The sequence below is a fragment of the Pollachius pollachius genome (assembly GCF_949987615.1).
Source record: "Pollachius pollachius genome assembly, chromosome: 13".
Classification (NCBI taxonomy): Eukaryota; Metazoa; Chordata; class Actinopteri; order Gadiformes; family Gadidae; genus Pollachius; species Pollachius pollachius.
In genome coordinates, this window is record NC_136946.1 from 12,195,804 (window position 1) to 12,222,986 (window position 27,183).

Below are 27,183 nucleotides of genomic sequence, written 5' to 3' on the forward strand. Positions count from 1 at the left end.
TTCTGTAAAAGAATAACCACTTTAAATTGTGTTCTAGTTGCACCTCTTGCTTTTGTACACAGGGGGTCAGTGTCCCCTCAGGTCCAGATCAATGGTCTGTTACCGACGCTGCTGTCCCGGCATACTGTGTTGCTAAACCGGGACGGTAATCTGGAGGGCGGGTGAAGAGGGAGGGATGAGGGGTAAAGATAGGGGGATGGATTTGCTCCTTTGCTCAGACAGCAGACCGGCTGTCCCAAGCTGTCCTGTATCAAGACAGTCTGCCTGAAGAGCTTTACCAGTGTTGGCCACCTGCTTCTCCAGCCGAGGATAGAGAGCAGGATTAAAAAGCCAGCAAACAAACAACCCGACGCGTAACCCTTTGTATCGTAACTTGATCTTCGCGGTGTCACAACAGAGGAGCGGACAGACTGCGTGTCCGCTTGGTAACTCGTCCGGTGGGTTTGTTGTCGTTACGGTGCAGGCGAGCAGGACAGCACTTCTTCTAAACCGGTCACTTGCATGGATGCACCATGGCCACATTTGTCTGCAGGGTTCAATTTTTAGATGACACCGATCCGTTCAACAGCACAAACTTCCCGGAGCCGACGAGGCCCCCATTGTACACCTTCAGGGAGGACATCCCGCTCATCAACCAGCTGGCCGGGGTCCACCGGCTACTCAAAGCCCCACACAAGGTAGGCAGGGGCTTACAGCCTGCACGTCTGTTTAGACCCAGAAGAAGTGGGCTGCTTTAAACCATTAGGATACAAAGCCGTGTTTCTGATTGCAATGATATACCCTGTCTAAGCGGGACTTTTATTTTGAAATTAAATTGATTCACGCAACTTTATTTGTATGTTAAATAGTAAAAAAACATCAAACCTCCAAACCATCAAAATGCATACAGCAACCATTCACAGTGCTCATGTCTATGCCAATGTGGATTCGCGTTTAGCTTTTGCGCAGCGGGTCTTTACTGTCAACGACAGGTGTGCGGGAACTATTCTTAAAGGTGACTAAACATGGCTAAACATGTTAATGCATCAACATATTACCACAGTATTCCATTGCTGTATCGTGCCTTAGACTTAAGTGTGTGTGTGTGTGTGTGTGTGTGTGTGTGTGTGTGTGTCAGCGTGCGTGTCTGTGTGTGTGTGTGTGTGTGTGTGTGTGTGTGTGTGTGTGTGTGTAAAGGAGCGATAGCAAGAAGGAAAGAGAGAGGGAGATGTTGAGAGGAGGGGGAAAGCGCTTTTGCAGTTGTTGTCGTAGGCTACAGCTCTGACAGCCAACCAACGTGTTCGACAAGCAAGTGGTTTTCCAGACCAGTAGCAGTCTGAAAGCCACAAGACATAATGAAAAATGGCCCTCCGCATAACGACAGCATATTATTACACCTATGGGGCCCATGGCATAGCCCCGGATTGTGTTTGTAATTTTTTTCGCATCAGGAGTACAACATCCAGAGCTGCACTTTACTTTCCTTGCTTTTTTTTAACTTCCTGCTCGGGGTCATAGAGCACGGCTGGAGCCTATAGCTGATTATGGGGTGTATGACTCCCTCAATGGGACACAAGGTCACCATAGGGTCCCCACACACGCAAATACACGCACACACGTAAATGCACACACACACATCACTTACACACAGAGACACACACTTGCACGCACACACTCCAAACCTATTTATGACCTACAATTACCACAACCTGTGTGTCTTCAGAGGACGAAGGGAACCATGGTTACCGGAGGAAACCCATGTGAGAACAGCCACCGAAGCCACGTCTTTAGAGGTCTGCACTGGGTCACCATGCCACCCAATACAAAAACAACCGCCAAATTGGCCCATTCTAGATCATGTGGGGTTAAAGGTCATGTGACATGAATGATTGGGATAAAATCATAAATATATGCCATTTGGTGCCTGCGTTTATCTAAAGCATCTCACAATGCCATGAATGCATTCCCCGGTGGGAATCGAACCCCCTTACCCCGGCAGTGTTAATCATTCCGTGCACTTCCTATTAAACTGAGGAATAATGCTGTGCTATATTGAGCCGAGGCGTACCCCAGGGTAGAGTACCAATAACCCTGACAATGTTGACGCTGCCATACTCTAATCATTTGAGCTACACAGGACCCTGGAGAATATGACCCTTAACCCTGGCAGTGTTAATGCCCTGCTCCTTTCAATGAACTGTTCAGTCGCACACTAATCAGATCTATAACTCTGTAGTAGGACAGTCAGGCCTCGAAACGGTGTCCTCTGTAGCCAAGGGCTGAGACTGGAAGTGGAAGTCTCACTCTTTTTAACAGAAGAAAAACAACAACTCTATTTCTGTACACTAGCCTTTTTTTTCTCCCTCCGTGTTGCTTTATTCTCTCGCTCCTCAACCTTTTGCAAACCCTCTTTCGCCTGACCTTGTCATTATGTCGGGACAAGCAGAGGCCTCTGTCACTTGTCCCTGGATTCCTGTGGCTGTGGCTTGGTTCTCTCTGACACTCCTCAGTCTTCTTCTTCTTCTCCCTGCTCTCTGCACCCTCCAGTGTTCTCTGCAGCAACTCCTCTACCAGCTATCGCCCTCGCTGCTGCTGCCAACATACACATAGGTGTACACATGTACAAACACGGAGACGCACATAAATACACAGACGCACACAACTGATATACACAACTGCAAACATTAATCACGCAAGCACAGACTTGCACACCTACACACAATACCAAACACATGTACACTTAAGGTATACACTGTTTCCTAAGGCTATGGCAGTGTGTGTGGCTGGTTTGTACATGATATGTAGGTCATTCTATCTGCAGCAAGCCTATAGCTCGTTTGTAATTCTTCATTGTCCTTTATTTCAATTGGAATGAGGTGATGGGTCTACATGTGTGGATGGCATCAGGATCCAACAAAGAGTTCTAACCCAATCCCAATGGGCAACCAGTGAGATATTACAGATGTCCTAGGGTTCATGGGGTTCGTATCTTGCCCTCTCGATACCCCAAGTAATAAAACCTACAAATCCTCTGGCGTCATCATAAATGTCTGTTCTCCAATATCGACTTTTCTGTTTTCTAGCATATCTCAAATCACACAAGTTCATCGTGTATGGGCACTTAGTTAACCTAAGTCTGTTACTGTTTTTGACTTTATTTCTTTACACCACAACCTAATGTTGTTGTTTGGCGCAGGAAAACCGCCACCATTGGTGAAACTTGTTGTAAGCTTTGTGGTACAATAGCGCCCTGGTAGACTAAACAGCGCAACTTTAATTTCCTCAGCAAAGTGTTTCCATCAGAGCCCCACAGAAAGTCATTTCTACCGCCTCCGCGCACACATACCCCCAGAGCCCGTCTACTCTTCAAAGGGCTCCTGATCGTAACAAGAGAAAAAGGGGTTCTTAAAAACCCATCGCCTCGGTTACGTCAGGGACTCGTTAAACCATCGCCCCCCCCCCCCCCCCCAAAACTGAGGAGCTCAACGGTCAGGCTTGGTGTTGTTTTAAGTGGAAATAATTATTCCCTTACGCACCCAATACACCACCCATCCCATCCCAGTACACGCACACGCACGCATGCATGTACACGCACACACACAAACACTTTCATTCTCTGAGGACTTGATCAATAAGTGTAAAGTAAACCAGCTGCTAAGTGTTTTTGTTGTCTCATTACTCCTATTACTCTGACAAAGTACCGCCCCCTAGTTGAAGTGGTTGCACTGTTAAAATATTATTCTTGCCAGAAAGCCTGGGTTAACTGGCAGATGTGGCAAGCCTTTGGCGCTGTGTTTCGGTTTGATTGAGTAACATCAGGATGAATTACGAATTGGCTTATATATAGGAAGAGGAGAAGGAAGTGGGATGGTTGGGGTTCCCTTTTTGTGCGTCAGTGAGAGTTATTTGGGGGAGCTAAGAGCAGTGCCCCCTTAGTAAGACCCACGGCTGACACCAGCCGGTTGCCATGGCGATACAATGACAGACAGAGGGAAGAGAGACACCAGAAGTATTAGGTTAGCCTAGCCTTGCGTGAAGGGCGGCCCAAACAATGGTGATGTATTAGGCGCGACCAGTGCTTTGTCTGGCCCCTCTTGAAGAAACCAGGGCACTGGGACGGGGTGTGATTAGCACCTCTAGAATTCTTAATCGCCCCCCTCCCCCTCTCCAGTGCTCAGTCTGATGATCCACAGCGCTAGCGTGACAAAGGTTAGTCTGGCTTTGCAACATAGCATCCACATGATAGCACTCCAACCATGGCAAGATGGCCGATGAGCGGGAATGTCCCCCTGAAGGTGTACAACAGGGGCCTCGTCGGCTCCGTGAAGTTTGGAAGAACGGATCATCTAAAAACTGAACCCTGCAGACAAATGTGGCCATGGTGCATCCATGCAAGAGACCGGTTTAGATTTAATGCTGTTCCGCTTGCCTGCACCGTAATGTCAAGATTATCCATTTATTATCTAAAATCATTATTATTCTTGAACCCTGGTTTATACAAAATGATAATGAATAGTGTTGTTGTTGATGTTATTACTTTCATAATTACTAATATGATGATGAGGATTATTCTTATTATGTCGTTGGCTTTGGCGGTGCCCCCTTGAAAAGCCCTCACCCCACAGTATCACCTTCCCCCTGCGCCCCTGACCACATGTCGACCCGGGCCACGGTATATTTAGCCTGGTTAAATTTAGGCCCTGAGTCTGTCCCTCAGTCCTCTCACTGTTTCCGAAGGGGAAGAGAGAAAACCACAGAGAGAATGTGAAAAAGTGTTAAGACAGACATACTTGAGTGTGTGTGTTTGTGTGTTTGTGTGAGTTTGTGTGTGTGTTTCTACGTGTGTGTGTGTGTGTGTGTGTGTTTTCACCTGTGTGTGTGTGTGTGTATGTGTGTGTGTTTCTGCCAGTGTGTGTGTGTGTGTGTGTGTGTGTGTGTGTGTGTGTGTGTGTGTATATGTGTGTGTGTGTGCAGGGGGTTCCAGGGTCTTATGGTGTGAGGTTTACTGCTGGTCACTGAAGTGTCGTCATCCTGGCCCACCGGCCCAAGCTGAAGGAATGGTGTGGGGGGGGATTGGGGTGCAGAGGGGACAGGACGTGAGGGGTTCACCATGGGGAGGCCAGGTTCAGGGCGGGTGGGTGGGGGGATTCGGGGGGGCTCTGTAAGGCTATGGCTGTAGCTGCAGAAAGGGGCGCTGTTGGCTGAATGCTAGCACACGCGTACACAACTCGTGATGTTAACACACTAAAACCCGGGACTCGTGATCTTTGATTTGGCAATGCACAGCCGCGAACAGCGTTCCAGAGCGGCGCCCTGACGTACGTACAGACCCCAGCCCGCTTGGCCCCGTATTGTTTATGAGCTGTCCCCATTGGCCCCAAACCCCCACAGCTGTTGTTAGGCTGTGAGCTGTGTCAACGCTCTTGCACACCTGGTTTCTGTGCAGTGCTTTTCGAAACCACTATCCTAGATCAGGGCTTCCCAAAGCCCTTCCATGCCATGATCCAACTGGGAAGGCACTTTGGCCCTGCGGTGAGACCCGCAGTGAGAAGATTTTGTGCAGTAATAATCAGCAAGACATTCTCATTGCCCTTTTATCTTTTTTTTTTTCATTTTGTTTTCGTGTGAAGCACATTGAATTTCCACGTGTATGAAATGCGCTATACAAATAAATATGCCTTGCCCTATCACAAAATTTGAATGAACTGTCTTTTGTGCATCAAACAGTATTTCCTTCCTCGAGCACCTCACACAAAAATGTATATTTATTGGGGCCCTTCACGGTCTCCCTTGGTCCCCCGCTGTGACCAATAACCAATGAGCCGCCACCCACAGTTTGAAAACCACCACCTAGATCCCACCAGTTTTGTTTCAGATTTATTCTTTTGAACAGGTGCCCATTAGAATAATGCAGCAAAGTGCTCCCTCGGACAGCTGTCACCTTCTCGCACCCATATCAAATTCAAAGATGAGATCATATTTTTATATTTTGCAATGCTTCAGAGGACGATTCCTCTCTCTATGTGCAATGTCACCGGATACAAGCCATGCAACGTCGCAGGACTGATGGCTGGTATCCACCAGGGAATGAGGATGCCAGCATCAATGTCTTGGTCTAATGTATCCATATTTCCCGACAGCAACCTTGAATGTCACGGAATCATGCTAGCATGCATGTTATATGCTGTCTGTAAAACACTCTCTCTCTGTCTGTCTGTCTGTCTGTCTGTCTGTCTGTCTGTCTGTCTGTCTGTGTCTCTCTCTCTCTCCCCCTCCCTTCCCCTCTTTCACTGGGTTAGGATCTATGTTTGTCGGTGTCTTTTAGATAATGTATCTCTGCTTGTTAAGTCCCCCTCTAACAGCATTTTAATACTAAGAAACACCCGCGACACAGATGGCTGGCTAGCTGTATTCACGGGAACCGCTAGATCCCTCCCTGGTTCATTAGCCACACTGTAAATGTTGTTTAATGGGCCGAACATTAGTTTAAAGAAGGGCGTGTGAAGCAAAAGCATGTAAAAGGGAGGTGTCATAAAGAAAGAGTAAGGGCGACGAGAGAGATTCAAGATTTATGGTTCTGATACTTGGTTTTCTGGAGTTGTGTTATGTACCGTTTGTGTGGAGCAATCAAGCACCTCCCTGAGCCCAGTAGCACACCTCTTAAGATGGTTAAAAAAAAAAAGAAAGAACCTAATTCAACTGAAGTAACTGAACCTTAAGGCACTTAGCCCACAATGCATTTCAATTGAATGAATTTCAATTCAGCTACAGGAATGCCTCATCTTTGCGTTGCCATAGTCACGTCCCTGTTGTTAAACGACAACATTGCCGCTCTAAAGACATCAGCCAACAACACACACAAAACAAAAACACACACACACACACACACACACACACACACACACACACACACACACACACACACACACACACACACACACACACACACACACAATGTCTTGTCAACTTATCTTCAGTGGGCCAGACATGGTGTTGATTAATCAGTTAGGGTATTGTGTCGCTAGATACATCAACACTATAAACAAAGTATCTGGTATGGGGCAGAGTGAGTGGAATCATAATGCAATCATAAAAGACTAGTATGAAGAAGAGTTGATAAAAACTGGTTCTGTTTCTACTTTGTCTTGAATATATATTTTAATCTTTATGTTATATCTTTTCTGTATATTCTCATCTTATATTATCTTCCCCGTCCCGGGTTTGAAGTCGCAATGTGTAACAATTCAACTAGCTTGTAGCTTAAAGAGACCTGGACATATCTGTAGTTGACACAGATCAATTGTGATTTAAATAATAATATCAACAAAATCAAATCCTATCCAATCCTATCCTTCAAAGAAATAAAGATTTGTTTCCTACGATCTTTGCTACGAGCCACCGAGCCAGTCGAGGTACACTGGTTCCCGCCAAACAGTTTCACAGCCAGGTAGAGCAAGTGGACAGAACATTGTTATTGAGTCGTTTTAACTCTGAAAGTCCCATCTGCTAAATGGTAGGGGCCGGATCTTACACGTTGTGACTTTAACTATTAACTCATGTTACATGACCAGGGCCCAAATATACAATCATAATATTGATAGGGGGATTGAGGGCTGCTATAGCGTTTAACATCCCGTCTCTGTCTGGTTTCCAGCTCGATGACTGCGCTCTGCAGCTGTCCCACAATGGAACCTATCTGGACCTGGAGTCCTCGCTGGCGGAGCAGAGGGATGAGCTGGAAGGCTTTCAGCAGGACGACACAGGGTAAGACTGACTCACACAAACGCACACACTCACACGCAAACACACACATGCACACGCACGCCCGCACGTATACGCACACGCACAAGCGTAAGAAATACACACAGCAAAATCCGCAAACACACACTCATAGACTCACACACAAACGTAGAAAAGACAAACATGCATACGCACGCGCACACACACACACAACCAAGCATAAAAAAACACTCAAACAAACACACACATGCAACCGCAACAGTCACTCAACCTGTCTAATGTGTGTGTGTTGGCTTATTTATTTGCTTGTTTTTGGTTTGGCGGGAGGCATTATTATAAAATGATGATGGTAATGCAAATGTTTGTTTTAGAAAACGGTGTGTTGTTTCTCTAATGCTTGAACACTTAGATACACAACCATTTACAGAAATAGATAAACACAAGAACACATGCAAACGCCTACCTCCATAAACACACTTTTTGACATACATACACACACACACACACACACACACACAAGTATTTGTTACTTTCATCATGCTTCTAAAAATGGGAAGAATCAGCAGGCTGCTGCACTTCTTGGAAGGGAAAGCTCCATGGAAAGTATGAAGCTCCTGGAAAGCAAGACAGATTCAACATGTCCCCTGCTGCCATTCTGTCTCGCGCGCTCGTGCTCTCAATCTCTCTTGCGCATGCTCTCATCTCACTCTCTTTCTCTCTAACACACTCATCTCTCCCTCTCTCTCTCTCACTCTCTCACTCTCTCACTCTTTCACTCTCTCACTCTTTCACTCTCACTCTATCTTTCTCTGTCTCACTCTGATATCCCTCTATGATACACATCCTCTCCTTCTAGCTCTCTCACCCTCTTTCACTCTATCTCTCTCTGACACACTCATCTCTCTCTCTCCTCTCTCCTCTCTCTCTCTCCTCTCTAATACACTCTCTCTCCTCTCTCTCAATCTCTGTGATACACTCCCTCTCTCTCTTACTCTCTCACTCTCTCTGATACTCTAATCTCTCACTATCTCACTATCTCTGACACACACCCTCCCTCCTCCTTTCGTGCTCTCTCACTGTGTTTCTGTTTACATATTTACATTCTCTCTGTACTTAACTTCTTATTCTACTCTGCCATGTATAACAATACATTTAATGCCATCGCAGTGTGTTGCATTGTGTCATACGGAGCCCCCCCCCCCCCAGTTTACATTCTTGGAGCGTGTGTGTGGTGAAAGTGTGTGTGTGTCTCTGATGTACCCCTCACAGTACACACACCCGTCGCCAGGCTCCAAACACACATAGCAACCATCTCAATCAACGCTGATGACGGCCCATATAAACTAAGCTTGTTGCTGGATAGGCTGAACTGCCACTGAATGCATCTTTGTGCGTGTGTACGTTTGTTTGTGAGTGTGTGAGTGTGTGTTTGTGTGTGCGTGTGTGTGTGTGCCAGGGGAGGACAGGGTGTGACCGGGGTGCGTGGAATAGGCCTATGTGGTGTTGCTGTGTTGTGTTTTCATGCATCACTGCATTTATTTGTAGTGGGCTCTGTGTGTGTGTGTGTGTGTGTGTGTGTGTGTGTGTGTGTGTGTGTGTGTGTTTGTATGTGTTTGAGTGCTTTACCACTTTTAGAGGGTGATGTCTCAGGTATCATGCTGTTGAGACATGTGGACAAACCGGCTACAATGTATGGTTTGTGAGAACAATTGGTTGTTTTATTTTTTCTTGTCGATCCAATTGAACGCCAGGAATTTATACAGGTTCTTTTGACACCTTCCATTTAAGCTAGGTTAAATACACCATAATTGTGACACCTGTTCAGTCTGTCAACATATTCAACTGTTTAGTTATTTAACATATGCTTCAAAGCCTCAGAAATACATGTAAGTTAATGACAAGTAGGGTTTATGGATAAAGGGATAAGTGCAGACATTGGGAATCAAACCCAAACCCATTTGGCTGGGAGTCAAACACAGACGAGCAACTGAAGTTCAGCCACGTAAGACCACCTAAAACACACCAGATAACTAATGCTTGTCTCAAGATAATAAAATAATAATCTATTATAATAATAAGAAAAATAACTCTTAAAAAAAACTACAATTCCTACTGATTATAGAAATTGTGATATGTTTACTATGTCAACTGCCGCCAAAGGGATATGTTGTTTGGGTGTCTGAGTGCCTGTCATCGTTTCTGTATGCTTCCATGGCCGATATGGACGGCCATCAACAATAAACATGCAAGCTAGATGGAAGAATGTGATTTGAGCGGTTAGCGGGAAAAACGTAGCATAGATTACGTATGACAGCTGATTGGAATTCTATATCCCAATTGGTTAAATGTTGTCGATGTTATGGACCGGAAAGTTTTAATCAGTCCGTCGGAAGATGGTAGACAAAAGTTTTTGATTGTAATGTGACATAATAATCTGTGATTCCTTTTTGGTATGTGAATGGCTTGTTCTGCTATCAAAATACCATCATGCCACATTCTCAAAACACTTGTGTCCCTGGTAGGAGATATGCGCTGTTACGTGGGAAATGTTAGGCTTGCATGAGGGTGCCGTGTGTGTGTGTGTGTGTGTGTGTGTGTGTGTGTGTGTTTTGTGTCTCCTGCCATTCTGCTCTCTACAGATGAAGATGTGTATCAGCATCAGGGCACATAACACATAACTCTACATGTTTTCCTCCCATTCCCACCATTCCCCCCAGTCCGTACACCTAGCAAGCATGGAGCAGGACAAAAAACATGATGTCCTGGACACCTTTACAGAAAAATGGAACTGTAATGATGACAAATGATGATGTATTTGTTCTTTAATACTCAATTTGTTCTCTCTCTCTCTCTCTCTCTCTCTCACTCTCACTCTCACTCTCTCTCTCCCCCCCCCCCACACAGGGCCAGAGGAAAGAAGCACAGTATTATCTTACGGACTCAGCTGACTGTGCGCGTGCACGCTTGCATCGGTGAGTGTGCACAAATAAATGTGTTTAACATGCCTGGCCATTTGGGGGGTCTGCGCACACACACACATACACACCCACACACACACACACAGTCACAGACACACACACATATATCACATTGCGTGCTGTCAGTTATGATGGCTACCGGGGGAGTCCCATGCCGAAGAGTCTGGTGGGCGATGAAGATTGTGATGGCAGGGGGTTGACGATGGGGGTCTGTCACTGACACATGACCTCCCACTTTTAAGCAAGTCCTCTGAGTCAAGTCAAATGGTAGCTGGTCTGGACTGCGTGTGGGGTGGGGGTCCAAACATCTCTTTTAAGGGAGCTGGTAAAGGGAGCAACAATTAATATGATTTATTACAGAGAGGATTGATACCAAGGGAAAGTGTGTGTGTGTGTGTCTGCCAGTGTGCGTGTGTGTGTGCGTGTATTTGTGTGTTCGTCAAATGTGTGTATGTGTGTTTTGGTGTGTGTATTCGTTGTGTGTGTGTTTTTTGGTGTGTGTATTTGTTGTGTTTGTGTGTGTGCATGTGTGTGTGTATCCTCTTTAATTTACAGATAGGATTGTAGAGATCTTTTTTCGGTCTCTCCCCATGGCCGGTCTGTGCGCTCCACATTCCCCAGAGCCGGTGATAGTAGTGCTAATTCTGGATGCCCACTATCCCTGCCTCCCCATTGGCTGAGCCACAAAGTAGGGTGAGAGGTTGTTAATGGGTGGGGCTTAGGGTGTTAAAGAGAGTGAGAGCACAATCTGTTTTTTCCTTTTTCTCTCTTCATCTGTCTATCTGTCTGTGTCTATCGGTCTATCTGTCTATCTGTCATCGATCTATCGATGAACACTTAATGGTGTTCCATAGGCCTGATTCGACCACTATTCCCTTCACAAGCGTGCTTCTCGAGGGGGCGGGGGGGCTGATGGATGAGCCATGCAAGCCTCTTAAGTGGATGAGAGCAAGAATGCTTGAGTGTACCCAGCGGCCACCTGCTCCTTAGACATCACTGGGTTACGCTCTCACTCACTTAGTCACTTGCTGACTCGCTCGTATGCTGCTCACGCTCATGCAGTCACTCCCTCACTGGCTCCATGCACACAGGACTGTGCACACAGACACATTTAAACAAATATTACTAAGCATTACTTATGACAACTCAGTCTCACACCTGACTCATCAGTGTGACTGGTTGGTTGCTGTTCTTGTCCCAGTCTGTTCCAGTCTGCTAATTTAGTACCTTCTGTCAACTACCCACATTACCTCCTGAAGGCATCACATGATGGCAATCCCTCGATTGGTAAGAGGTGTTTTGGAAGGTAAACTCGATCTGTGCTGATCCGTGACCTCGTGCTCCTAGCGTCTACTCTAGATGTTGTGTTGAACATGACAACAGATGGCCGGTCAGAGGTCACTCTCTCGTGGAGCCGGCGTAGGTCTTTCCGGTAGCGATGATGGTTGTAAATCCCTAGAGAGATTTAAACGGCTATCCATGTGATGCCTGGAAATCTGCTGGACACTTACTTCCTCCTCCTGGCTGTGGCCATTCCCTCGTCCACTCGTTGGAGTCTGCTGTTTCATCTCGCCGTTTTAACTGCTGGTTAATCTGAACGAGGGTCCCGACCTTGGAAGCTCACATACACATGCACCCACACGCACAACGTAGAGGAAAGCCTGACGTAATTAAGGATTTACAAGCATGAGATTGCTTGCGGTAGCCTCAATCTGCCCTACTGTATATAGATGCTCAATGACATCAGTAGCTCATGCTCAATGACATCAGTAGCACACGGTACATCGGTAGAAATGGAGACTGAGGTATGATTTATTTGATTAATTCTTAATCCTCCCCTGATCAAGGTCATCTGTGATGAACCATCAGACAAGACCGCTCCTCAAAGCTCTGCTTGGAAGACTCTTCTCTGAGATCTGAATACAATCTTTCTGAAATCATTAAAACATGAGTTGACCTTTTTTTCCCAAGGCTAACCAGCTTTGAGAAAGAAAAAAAAATCTCAAGCTGTGGAGAATGCCAGCCTGGCGTTGCGACGGCTGGAAATGATGATAATTATATGCTTGTCTGCCAGATTGGGGATTAAGGGTACTCGGGGATGCGGGGCATGCAGTGTGTACGTGTGAAGTGGTAGGGATCCTGCGTCTTCTGGGGAGCACGATATTGACTGTTTTTGTTTTGGGATTAAACCACGGCCCCTTAAGGTCAGTCGGTTGTAAAGGTGTGTGAGCGGCAGCCTTGACGCTTGACCGTAGCGTTCCCAGCCCGGTAAAGGACTCTGTGCGCTTCAGATGAACCTGAGGCGGATCCCCTGGTACTCTGAAACACCTGGGAGGGTGGATGGATGGATGGATGTGTTGATAGTGGGTCGATTGGGTCATTGGTCATTTGGACGCATTGGCTGGTCAATGGATGGGATGGAGGGATGGATGCATGGATGGCTTTCCAACAAATTTACCGTTACCGTTCATGACTCGCTCTTCCCTCGCTGGCCTCGAGTTACGTGCCCCCCAACCCCCCCTCTGTGGCCGGCAGACCGGTGAACCTGCGACCGCCAGAGAGGGCCTGGGTAGAGGGTTAATTATATCCTTCCTGACCCGAGAGAGAGAGAGAGAGAGCGAGAGAGAGAGAGAGAGAGGTGCAGTGTTGCCAAGAAGGTGGTGGGGTGGGGCGCTGGAGGGGTCGGTCGTGAAATTGAACTTGGGGGCGTTCTTGGAACGCGCCGGACATCGCAGGAAGATGTGACCAGGGAGGAACCTCACGCTGAACTCCACAAAGAACACTGCCAAAAGAAGAAAGGTGAAATGGCGTAGATAGAGCTTCACTGATTTAGGGCCTTCATAATTTCCAAGACAGACATGAGGTTAAATTGTCTCATAGACTGTACATATACGGTACATGTACTGTACCGCTAATCATTTGACTTTTTTTTTCTCTTCTATTATTGAGGTATTTGAGCTATGCATGCTGTGCCCAATGAGTCGCAGAGCCCTACCGACTGCTGCACCACAAGCCAATTTGCTATCAATCATTCATCTCCCAATTATCATCCATGACCAGCTCAACCAGTTATCTTGGTGCCATCCCAAATCTTCCTCTGGCCTGCATTCTTCAGGTTTTTTTTTTTTTACATGGAAGGCTTCCGGACGAGAGGGATTGAGATTGACTGTCTAATTTCACAGCACAGGAGTGGTCCTGGCATGTACTCAAGGCGGATGCCTTGTGACAGATAGCCCACCATAATGAGTGAAAAAGGACCCAGAAAAATGTGCCCGCAACAAAAGGGATTTGGGTGCCTTTTGGAACCGTTCCAAACCACTGTCACTTAGTGCAGGAATTCACTGCCGACCCCCACCCATCCCCCACTGTGTGTTTTTGTATAGATATGCCTTGTATTCTGTGATTTATTTCCACCAATTATCCTTCTCTAAAAACCCTAGCCTAGCCATCCCTTCATCCCCTTCTTCTGCAGTCAGGGAGGGGCAAGGGTCAAAGGTCGCCTTTAATGCTCGCTAGCAGAGAAGTTGTGTAACATGTTAATGGGGTGTTACTGCATTTACTCAAGTTCCAAGCACCCCCCCTGTCTCTCTGTGTCTCTCTCTCTCTCTCTCTCTCTCTCTCTCTCACTCTCACTCTCTTTTCAATCTGTGTTCTTCATCGTTTCCTCTTTCAGACCAGGGATGTTTTTTCCCAATGTTTTACCATCCGGTCATCCGATCTCACCTCTTTCCTTTTAATCATCTATGTTGTTCGCCGATGTTAAGGTACACCGTCAAAGATATATCTAGTGGATCTCTTCCTGATGCAGCATGATATCAGGTGAAAAAAAGCTTCCCTGTCTTTCAGAAAAGAGAGAGAGAGGGAGAACCCTACGACAACAGCTGCTTGGGACAAAGAGATAGGAGTTAACGTCCTAGCGTTGTGCGACGGGGAGATAATGTCAATTGGCGTAGGTTGACAGGGTTTGCTGTGTGTCTGTGTGTGTGTGTGTGTGTGTGTGTACATTTCAACCTGATCCGCTGCATCCTCAATGTACCATGTCAGCAACACACCCTCTGATAGAGCTTATATGGCACTGGCTTTTATTCTGGCCCATATCGATCGTTGTAACAGCTTCCTGTCTTCCTTCCATTTGTCCTTGCAACTGTCTTTTTGAGCATCTTTTATCCTTTGGGCTATTTTGGTCTTGGTACATGACCATTTAGTTTTTATGGAACACCTGTGACATTGACCAAGAATTTGTCTCAGTGATGCGTGTGTGTGCATGGGCACACCATGTCCGAATCGTTAAACGTTGACAAGCCTGGACCAGTTTGTGTTTTATTGATGCACAGTGCGATCACGCTCGCACGTGTCAGCATGCAAGGCTGTGTTTTGGTTTTTCCGCTAACTCATTAACGGGGATCATTCACCACAAAGCACACACATCGACTGTTTGAGGGAGAGAGAGAGAGAGAGAGAGAGAGAGAGAGAGAGAGAGAGAGAGAGAGAGACCAAACGAGACACTGAATCCCTCAAATATTTTCCCCTCAGCCTGCACCAGCAGCTGTGCCCCAGAAGAGCAACGGTTAGCATTTAGCTCCCGCGGGTGAATGCCTTGCTCACCACAGAGGCAGAGGATGGGTGGAGAGCTGGAGGTTGTCGGGGGGGGGGGGGTACTGAACGGAGGGATGACACATCTGGGGATGGATGTTTGGAGGGTGGTCGATTTTTCCTTTATTTCTTTCCCTTCCTTTGCGGTTGAACCCTTATGTGCTCTGACAGGAGTCGACGTCCACCGTGTGACGTGAAGGAAGGAAAACATTGAATATCCAGTAATGTGCAGGGAAAGAAAAGACCCTTTGCTCTGATCAGCGCTTCTAATGTAATGTACTCTCTGATGCTCTGCTCTACACTATTCTAGTCTGCCCTGCATGCTCTTTTCTTCTCTTCTCTTCTCTACTCTACTGTGCTCTGCTCTAATCTACTGTACTCTAATCAACTCTACTCCACTACTTTTCTCTACTCTGCTCTTCTACTCTACGATACCCTACTCTTCTCTACTTTATTGTGCTGTTCTCTGCTCGGCTCTGATCTGCTCTACTCTATTCTACTATATTGTGCTCTCCTCCTCTACTCAAACTCCACTGCAGCTCTGGTTCCTACTGTGAAATTCCATGGCGCCATGTCACCCTTCTTCTTATTGGGCTGATCGCTTTTATGGTGCGCTCCAGCTGTGCACCGTGTTTTGGCATCGGGATACTCTTTATGCACTGGTGCCCCTGTGTGTGCATGTGTGTTTGTGTGTGCTTCCATGAGGACGCAGTGCAGCGTTTTGTGTGCAGCAGGCGGCCGTGTGGGAACAACGAGAGAGAGGGAGAGAAAGAGAGAGAAGGACCACTCTGCTGTGACACGCTGTGTTTTGGTTTCACTTTGCCAGACCCAGAAATATGACACCTCATTAGTGTGTGTGTGTGTGTGTGTGTGTGAGTGTGGATGCCTGTGTGTGTGTGTGTGTGTGTGTGTGTGTGTGTGTGTGTGTGTGTGTGTGCATTATTTGTGCACTTGTGTATGTTGTTGTGTGTTTCATGTCGCTGTGTATATGTGTTATGTGACACAATTAGCATGGAGAATCAACTGGCCTGTCAGTTTGTGTGTGTGTGTGTGTGTGCATGCATGTGTGTGCGTTTGTTTCTCTAAGCTTGTGTGTTTGTGTGTGTGTGTGTGTGTGTAAGGGGGTAGCTGAGGCATAATGACATTACAGCATGTGTGTTGAGAAAGAGAGCGAGGGAGAGGGAGAGTGGGAAAGAGAGAGAAGGGGCAGGGGGGGAAGGAAAATAAAAGAAGGGATAAGGAAGCAGGGAAGGAAAAGTCGGATGGTGAATCGCTCATCAGAGGGGAAGTGCCACAGGAGGGAAACAAAGATGGAGGACATGCACCTGCCAGACCAACGGGAGTGGCACGGGTCCAAGAAGTGTGGACTCCTTCCTCTGCTCCCTTCATATAGACAGCGGAGAGCGAGTCCATATGTTAGGTCTGTAAACTAAACTACAGCGCACCAAAGGGACGGAGTAGGAAATAGGACAGCCACGTGGGAGAGTCATGTTGAAGAATATTTACAACACACAGGAATGACCACAGCGAGTGAACAGCCTCCACAATCTGAGAGGTTAAAAGTTTTCTGTGGGCAGCATAAGACCGCTATGGGCGAATCAAACACGGTCAGAGGACAGGGGTCAATGCAGGGGAGTGGAGAAGAAGGGAGGACGAAAGCGACTGGACGATGATGTGGCGAGGTCTCACACACACACGCACGCACGCACAGACACACACACACACACACACACACACACACACACACACACACACACACACACACACACAATCACACAATCACACACACACACACACACACACACATACTGCAACAGGGGGAGGCAGAACTCACACCGGATACACTGCCTTCCGAAATAACAAGGCCGCCCCTAGGTGCCCCCCCCTCCCTTCTCTTGCCACAGTGACCCCCTTTTTAGCTCGCGCCTGTTTGTCCGGGACGCATTTAGACCCCCCTTCCGCCCCAGGCTAACTTACAGGTTTATAAACCCATTTGATTACAGAGGAGGAAGATGGTGAGGGGACAACGAGAGAGAGCGAGAGAGAGAGAGAGAGAGAATATGAGAGAGAGAGAGTGAGAGAGAAAATCTGCCGGACTAGTCAACATCACAAGCGGTTTCTATGTTCTGCAATATCATTCTGCTATTGGCTTAAAGTCTCTCTAACTACCTCTCTCTAACTACCTCTTTTTCTCACTGTCTCCTTTCCTTCTGTGTTTCTCTTTCATCTTTAATATTGTATTTTTGCATTTCCAAGCCCCCAGGGTCCGTGATTCCGGCACGTGACCATAAAAAAACCTCCCTCTGAACTGACATCACGGCATCATGACATCATGGCATCATGGCATCATGGCATCATGACATCATGGCATCATGGTATCATGACATCATGGCATCATGCACCCATGTATCATGACTTCATGACATCATAACAGCATGCCATAATGACATCATGGCATCATGGTGTCATGACATCATGGCCACGAGTCACAGAGTGACAGGGTGCAGGAGAGCGAGTGAGAGAGGATGTGGGCTTAGCGACTGAGGGACGGGGCCGTGGAGAGAGAGGGAGGGATAGAGATCAAGGGAGAGACAGGACGCAGAACAGTGGACGCCTGTCCCTCACGTGCCATGTTCGTATGCATGTGGTGGGAGTAATGAGGAATGGCATACGCGGCCTTCTCCCTGCAAGCGACCTTCGGATTGTGTTTTTTTGCACGTGTGTGTGTGTGTGTGTGCATTTGTGTGTGTCTGGCATGCAGCACGCAGCTGGAGGGCTAATGCGCTCAGACGGCGGGCCTTGTGCAAGGACACACTGCAGTCTGCCTCCGCCTCCGCGTCATTCATGGTCTCGGGTGGAAGGGTAGCGTGCTAGTGAGGGGATGACGTGCTAGCGCTGGAGGAGACGTTGGTGCCGGGGACCAGTCAAGTGCAACGCATCAAAGCGGAGCGGCTCATGGAGAATTTGTCCTCGCAGTGATTGGTCTGCGCACGTGCTGACGCATGCAGACAGCAACAAACGCACACGCACACGCACAGAAATAAAAAACCCTTCCCCATATAAAGACGTACACATGCGCGCACGTACGCTCGCACACACACGGATGCACGTGCACACCCACGCACACACACACACACGCACACATGCACGCCCGCATGCACACACACACGTATACACATACACTGTGGCAACCCGGAGCCAGCCCAGATCCCCTGGAAGCAGTCTACCCCCAGATGGCGCTATTGAGGGCATTGGAGCTGGGGCCAATTAAGGAGAGACAGAGCACCTGAGGAACAGGTGGAGAAGCAGGCCTTAAACAGCCTGCTTCTCCACTTATTCGGGGCTATCTCAGCCATGTGGCTCGGGCAAGGAGAGACCGGGATACGACCGTCGATTCCTCCCAGGTTTTCTGTTCTTTTGTGTTTTTTCAGCGAGAGACTTTTCCAATTTTGGAATAAAACGTGCCTTTTTGGTTTGTGCCCAGCGAAGCTGTGTCCTGTTTGGGAGGAAGTTGTTTCGCTCACCGTGCCGCGTTACCACAACACACATTAATAAGCAGGTACACACACGTAAGACACACACACAAACACACATTAATAAGCAGGTACACACACATAAGACGCGTACACACAAACCACACAGACACACACACACAGTAGCCAATTGAGGAGGGTTACCCGATAACATAAATCATAAATACCCAACTATCTCTGAATTAGCCTCTTTCCTCGAAGACTCGCTGGTGAGCATGATGAATGAGCCGACGGTGAGCGTGTGTGGTGAGCTGCAGACGCGGTGCAGGCCTGCGTCGGCAACGCACCACTAATACTGGGGCGGAGCCAATCAGGGTTTAGGCCTGTCATCACCACGGTAACGCGGCCTGGGAAAAAAGGGCCCAGGGAATATCTGGCCCACGGAACCTTGTCGCTGTGTGTCATCTCTAAGAAAAGCCAGGGCTGTTAGTGTTTGTGCTGTGTGTGTGTGTGTGTGTGTGTGTGTGTGTGTATGTGTGTGGGTCTGTTGTGAGAGTTAAATTACTTTCTGGTGCCAGGGGGAAATGAAGGGTACAGCCAGTCAGTCTGACCAGGCTGGTTTTATATGTGTGTGTGTATGTGTGTGTTTGTGTGTACAAAGTGCATACGTCCTTGTGTGTCTGTATGCGTGGGTGTATGGGTGCGGGTGTGGTGTGCGTGTGTGTGCGCGCGCCCTGTGTGTGTGTTCGGCAGATGGGTGGTTCTATTTGTTTATGTTTTTGTTTGAGCGAGGTTTCCTCCCTGGAGATGTGAGTGTTGCTGAGCCTCTGTCACAGCTGACAGCTTTCATTCACTCACCGCCCAGGTTGAAAAGTACCGGTCCTCAGTGTGTTTGTGCATTGGTGTGTGTGTGTGTGTGTGTGTGTGTGTGTGTGCGTGTGTGTGTGTGTGTGTGTGCGTCTCTGACAGAGCGAGATAGAGAAATCCTTTAGGATTTCACTCTGGGCTCTCTGCAAGATCTACAAAGTGAAGACAGACAAACAGACACACATGCACAAACACATACACATACACACACACACGCGCACACACACAGCACAGAGGCTAAATCCAGACTTTCTACGTCCTTCCATAATACAGGACATTTCCCCGCTCCTTATCCCGCCGGCGGGGGCCAAGAGCAACAGGCATAAAGTAGAGGGTTATAAAATAGCTGATGTGTCCTCTGTGCTGCGGCCCCAGCCTCGCTCTCTTCCATCGCTGCTCGGCTCGCCCACCATCCTCGGCCTCGCAGGGGTCAGCAGGAAGCACCGGTGCGCCGAGACATTGACGCATGCGTGGGGAAACACTACACTGGTCAGCTGTCCGGGCCGATCTCAGATTGGGAGGCCTGTGCACATGCAGCCTGCAGGCTGTGTCTTCATACTGCTTTTGCACAATGCTTTGTTTGTTTTTATTGGAACTCTTGACTGAGGCTGAGCAGGTACACGTGGCCATAGTACACACAGAGCTAGTGTGGTATCGCCGGAATGTAATAGTTTGAGTGGGAATGATTCTATGTTGCCGTGGAAACATGGATGATAATGAAAAATAATTACATGTTTTTGTTGGGGCTTTAAACTTTAATTTAAAGACCAACTTCCATTTCATGGACTCTGGGTCCTTACGAGGGACTTGGACCTCATAAAGAATGAAGAAACCTTGAGAAGAAGCTCTGCTAATACCATCCGATTTTGTTATGCCTCTCCTTTTACATTTCCTGCCATGGACCTTTACTTTGAAATTTTTTTGGGGGTTTGAAAGCAATATCCAAATATAGACACAGATAGAAATAGATAGATATAAATAGATGTAGATACAGTTACAATTGTCGCTGCAGTTTTGCCTCTCTCTAATAATACTCTGGCATGACTTGGACCACTCCATGTAGAACTAGAAAGCTAATATCTCCATCTCTAACCGTACGTCTGACACTTTACCCGGCTAGCCAGCTATACTGAGCACTCTTCCGGTGATGATGGGGGGAGGCTGTGTGTTGGTGTATGAAGGTGTGCATTTGTGTGTTGAGGAGGTGGACCCCCTACCGAAATGAACCCAATGACAGTTTGGCCTCTTCAGGCCAGGAGTGAGGCTTAATTTTTCTGGAGGGGGGGGTGATTGAATCCTCCAGAGATGGGAGTCAGCGGTTCATAATAATGGCTTAAACTACTACCCCCTCTCTCTTACCGCCACAGCGGCCCCTACCCAGACCGACCTTAGCCTCGCATGACCTGACCGGCATGAGGGTTTCATGAAAGATATACACTGGGAAAACTCCTGGGTCTGTCTTCATCTGCGCAGTCGAAAACCCAGGACAAAATCAACCTATACAGTATACAGACGCAAACACACACGCGCGCACCGGCACGCACGCTTGCAAATGGACACACAAACGCACAGACACACATACACACACACACACGCACACACACAGAGACAGAGAGAGAGACCACTGTTCTTGAAGAAACAATGTCCTGGCCGATTTCCATGACTTTTGTGTCCAGGATTAGCAGTAGCAGTTTAAGCTGGTTTGTTTTGGTTCTGGTTTGCTTATGCTAACATAGATTTTCTTCAATCTTCCTCCCACGGTTTGTGTATCTCGCACTGCAGCCTTTGCTTAAAAAATACTAAATGAGCTGAATGAGCTACAGCAGAGATTTGTATTCACCCGTGTTTATGTGTGTGTTTGTGCTAGAGTGTGTTGTATTTTGGGTCGAAGGATGTTGCTGTATTAGCCAAGGGGGTCACGGCACTAATCTTGTTAGCCATTAGGCGAGTGGCCCTTTTCCATTGGCACATTTGGCAGTGCCGAATCAAACCATGCCGCACTGATCTGCGTTTCCATTACCAGTCTAACGCGGCGAGCTGTAACGTCAGCTCTGCTCTCTGTTTGGAGCGAGCAGTTGTCTCTCAAATCGTAGGAAGACAGACATATGAAAATACAATAACTGTGCGTTCCTGTTTCTGAGATAGCCATGCACGCCGAGTATGGCTAGAGTTCACAACAGCTTGATTTGTTAGTATTTGTATGTTCTAATAATTAAAAAAGGGTTATGAAGGTTTGGATAGAAGTGCACCGCGGGGATTTTAGTTAAACGATATTCGCTTGCAAAAAGGACAGATTTCTTTCATGTTCTATTCATTGCCTTTTTTTCCAAATATCAAGGACATTGGTGGCACTGTGGGAAATATGTGTGAAACATTGTCTAATGTGTAAACCAGACTAATCTGAAATAAATGGTCTCTCAATGATATTTTAAGCTTAGGAAGCATAAAGGGAGAACATTGAGCGTCCAATTGACATCGGAGATGTAATAGGCTACAATAAGGGTGTGTGTTTGCTCATCTACTCAAGACAAGTGTGTCTACAGTTAAAGACACATCTCCAAGTGGGTAGCCCTGCTTTAATGGAGATGCAAATCCCAGGCGCGCTGTGCCATTGTGCGAAGAATAACCATGTCAAGCAAGGCCAGTATAGCCCTTCCTAAAGAACCCAGCCCACCCACGACCCTGCGCTGAGGGGAACCCCTGCTGGGGTCTGACACTCTCCCAACAGGCTTCACCTGTCTGTCTGACTCTCGTCTGACGCACGGTCTGACCGCCATCAACCCCCCCCCCCCCGGCCTCATCCGATATATTCCAAGTAAAAATATATTAATTACTTAATAAAGTAAGTTCTGTTATTTTGTAAGATCGTCGTTAAAGTTAGGGTAGGCTATTTATTTTAGAAGCATTTGTTGAAACTCTCTTTACATCCCGACAGCAATCAACAAATCAAATGCTCTAAAATGAGTCACATACAATTCCGGTCTCTCAGGCTGTCACAGGCCTCCAATAAGCCCGTCCAATAATTTCATTCGGTCCGAATAAAATGATTGGACGGCCCACCTGTCTGTCTACCTGCCAGCCCGGCTACCGGCGCACACTCTGCCCGTGCACCCATTGAGCATGACCAGAATCTTCCACCAGGCGAGGCAGTCCTCTTCGCTAAAGCTAGCGAGATCGTCAAGTGTCTGAGAGGAGTTGCTTTGGAGGCAGGCCTGAAGAGAGAGCTGGGATTTATTTTATTGGCTACTTTCAAAATCGATCTTACTTTGTTTTTTCTCCAAATTGCCAACTGTAGCTTTAACATTATGTATTTGTTTAGTATTTTGTTCATTAACATGGCTCGCTCATCTCTCTCAAATATATTTAAATCCTTTCGAAAGCTATTTCCCTCCCATGGGGAATCATATTCCACAGGGAAAATAGATCCCAATCCGGAGGGGCAGATAGCTCTTACTTTTCCGCTTACAGTACGCTCAAAAAACGGACGATGCCACGGATGAAGTAGCAACTTGTGACGTGTGTAAGGTTAAGAGCGGTTAACGCATTGGAAGCTATTTGTCTTTCCACACGGTGTAAAGTGACCCAGAACCGGTCCTCTGGTGGTGCTCTGCGACTGCAGACGGTAACCGGACTCCGGCCGTCCTCCGGGTCGTCCCTCCAGATAAAGCTCTAATTATACACACGGTGCTGGCAAACACCGGGGGACTCTGGGGAATTATAGGTGTTAACCGAAAAACGCGGTTTGCTCGCATAGCGGGGGAACGTTTGGGCTGCGTTAAAAAAGCTTTTTGGATAACTCCAGCTCTCTGTCCGTGAGATTTCTGCTGCATTCAGGAACGTTATCAGTAAACATATTATAATGGTTAATTAGGCCAGAGCACTTTATTATAGGGTTAGTTAATATCCTTTCACCCTCTCTCTTTTATTTAGTGTTGTGTGTACACAATATGCATGGCTGTATAGGTGCATGCAATTATCACTTTGTCTGACTTGTGTATGTGTGTTTGTGTGTGCATTTGCTTTATAACTTGCAGTCCTATCTGTGTGTTTGTGTGTGTGTGTGTGTCCGAATGCATCTTATATGCGTGTGTGCATGTTTGCATCCGCATGTGTGTGGTTTGCATGAGTATGTGTGTTTTTGTGTGCTTGTGCATTTGCTCTATTACTTTTCTTGTTTGTGTGTGTGTGTGCATGTGTACGTCTGGAATATCTGTGTTAACATGTGTATGTGTGTGTGCATGCTTGTGCATGTGTGTCTGTGTGTGTGTGCTCTATAACTTGCAGGCATGTCAGTCAATCAGGGGCCTTCCTCTGTGAGTTTGGGTGCATTTGAGGTCATGGCAGCAGGAATGGTTTTGTTCCTCCAAAACAGAACAGTAAAAAAAAGTCTGAGCTATAAATGAATGGCTGCCTCTCCTTGACCAGACTGTGCCTCTCTGGTCTGTGAACACATGCACTTATGCATGCACACACACACACACACACACACACACACACACACACACACACACACACACACACACACACACACACACACACACACACACACACACACACACAGCACACAGCACACACACACGCTCACACAGACACACACACACACACACACACACACACACACACACACACACACGCACAGACACACAGGGCCCAGGCAGTCTTCCAGTGGTTCTTGCCACATTAAAACCCATAGGGCCATGGAGAAGGCGGAAGGCCCTCCATCTTACACCCCTCTTGTCTATCAGCAACATACCTTTCCCCTTGTACTGCTTGGTCCATTCTTCTTCGGACCGACCGGGTTAACGAGTTAAAGCGTTGTGTTGTTTTTCCATGCCCATACAGAGGGGAAAAAATGGACCGTTAATTAATTGTAAAATGACTGTTTTTTCCCCTCCATGCAATTGACAGCCCCCAGCCCCCAAAAGGTCAAAGTTAAGAGAGATTTGTTAGATTGATTTGATGGTTGAAGTCCTGCGGTGAGTGGGCTTGCCAGGCCTGCCTCTGGGAGACAGCTGGGGCAATTTGGGGCCGAAAGGAAAACACAGGTCATTGATTATTTAAATGTTTCAAACTCTATTTGTGCTACCACTGAATAACATTGATGCGACTTTGCTGGTGCAGTTTTGTGGATTTGTCAGACTCCTACATATTCCATTACTACTACTCACTTATTATCCATGAATTGTCAATTCCTGATCTGCAAACATCCATTTCTATTGATGGATTAAAACGAGTTGTTTGCCTTAAAGGTGCTGTAGGTAAGATGCAAGAGCCATCATTTGAATGTAATTGCTTGGTTAGCAACAGCAAAGCCTTCCGTCAGCTATGAGTGATGTTTCTTTGGTTGTTTAGATTCAAAATCTGGCACACTTCTCTGTGACTTTGTTTGTATGTGTGTATGCTGTATGAATCATACAAACAACCTATCTCTCCCTTCTACATCACTGCTCTGTCTGCAAGTTCCCTCTCTCGACGCCCCCCCCACCCAGCCGATTTTGTTGATTGACATGGCATGCTCGGTCAATGTATCAATACTGTGGACTAAATACAATATATACCATCAGGCCCCAACACAGCTCGCTTATCAGCTGACACTTACGCTTGCGCGCATTAATGTACAGGTCAGTTGACAGGGAATTAACAGATTCACAACTGACACCGGCCTCCGTCTGCGTGTTGTCTGACGACAACGCTACAAACTGTTGTGGGGTTTTGTATTAACATCAAAGGTTCGTGGCCGTGAAGATGCCAAATGCTAGCATGCTTAGCTCATCAGCCATTTATTGAGCTCTACTTCACGGCTGTTGCGGCTGCTAGCCAAACACCTCTCGGGTTATCTGGTGCTGTTGATGTGCTCTTGAGCCAAGTCACACCAGGAAAGCTGTTGCGTATGTTGCTAAGCAGTCACTTGCATTTCCCGGAGTAATTGAAGGCCAATTTTGCAGGATTGGTTGTAGGGAATGACACGTGTGTTGTGCTGTTTGATGTCTCTCCGAGGATTTCTGCCACACAAACACACACATGCACTCGCACACATGCAAACAAACACAGACAGACACACACACGCACACAGGCACAGACACACACACCCACACACACACGAACACTCACACGCACACGCATACACATACGAAAACACGCACGCACACACTCTCGCCCTTTCCCTTTCTCTCCTTTGTACTATTGCTCCCTCGCCCTCTCTCTTTCTATCTCTGTCTGCTGACTGCAGTCTGGATTTTATTTTTGTAACACGATGATGTCTGGCCTGCCCAGCGACCACTTGTTCCTCTCAGCGGATACCACTATTGATATTAAGCCGGTGTTCCCGACGGACCTTCCGGAACACGACAGGAACTGTGGGTGATTGGATTGGACATTGATCAGGGCCCCTGGGGAAGGTGACCTATAGTGGGTGTTCATGAGGTCGAGGATGCTTTCACCCCCCCCCCCCCCCCTTTGTTCCACTGAAGTACTTCCCTGACAATTCACCCTATTATCACCCTTTTGAGCGGCCCACTCTCTCCATGGGATTTCTTTGAGATATTTCTGTGCAGTCATTTTTCTAATAATGTCGAACTACTCTCCCCCTCTGCTGAATGTGTTCCTATGTTCATCACGCTGGGTGTGAACACACGGGTTCTGCGCATCAGAAACCCTTCACAGTACCAGGCCGACTCTGGAATCATTTCACTGTACAAGGTCAAATATCTACCTTAGCAGTGCTTCAGAATCAGATGGCCTGCTACTGCAGATGAAGAGTGTCACTTTTGCAAAAGGGAAAGTAGCCTTTCGGCCAGTCTTTAAGTGTGCACCAATCTTCTCACTTTAGGGTTTGTGTCTGGCCACCACCAATTGGCCCCGTCTCTTTTGTTAAGATGCTGGTCTTCACTCTGTGGTCACCCTCCTCATCGTCCTCTGCTTTAACATTACACACCCACTCTCTTCTGTCTCACGCTCTTCTATGACTCTCTTCTCTTCTCTCACTCTTCTGTCTCACTCTCTTCTTCAATGCTCATATGTCACCCGTCTCCCATCCTCGCCTCTCTCCCTCTCTTATCTCTCTTATTAGCCTCTTCTCTCACTCTCTTGTGTGTCACTCTCTTCTTCTCACTCTCTTCTTCTCACTTCTCACTCTCTTCTTCTCACTCTCTTCTTCTCACTTCTCACTCTCTTCTTCTCACTCTCTTCTTCTCACTTCTCACTCTCTTCTTCCATGCTCGTCCCTCACTCTTTATGAGTCCTAGCAGAACCAGCATGGAACCGCACTGCATCATTGTGACCCTGTCTTTAGCATTAGCTCCCAGCACAGTGGATATCTCAGCTAAGCTCCAGAAAGCGGGACAGATCAGGCTGGTGGTCATCCCCCCCATCGGGGGCCCAAGCGAGGGCTAACCTTTGGGGTCGCCCCCTTCCTCTGTGCTGTAGACCACTGTGATGCACTGAGAGACTATCAACACATACAAAGAATACAAAATACACATTCGAAATGGTCCCCCCCCCCCCCCCCCCACCACATGTCTGCCACTAAATAACGCATTTCATCCGGCTGTACA

The 27,183-nt window shown here is 47.3% G+C and overlaps 1 protein-coding gene across 1 annotated transcript in view; it reads left to right on the forward strand.

The window, feature by feature from the left end:
* The first annotated feature begins 240 nt into the window (after nt 1-240).
* Nucleotides 241-27,183, forward strand: part of fhod3a (formin homology 2 domain containing 3a) — a 57,501-nt gene continuing 30,558 nt past the window's right edge. Inside the window, 3 exon segments of the mRNA XM_079749376.1 lie at nt 241-677; nt 7,634-7,743; nt 10,624-10,691. Of these exon segments, the coding sequence (XP_079605502.1) occupies nt 513-677; nt 7,634-7,743; nt 10,624-10,691 (343 nt within the window). The 5' untranslated portion in view covers nt 241-512.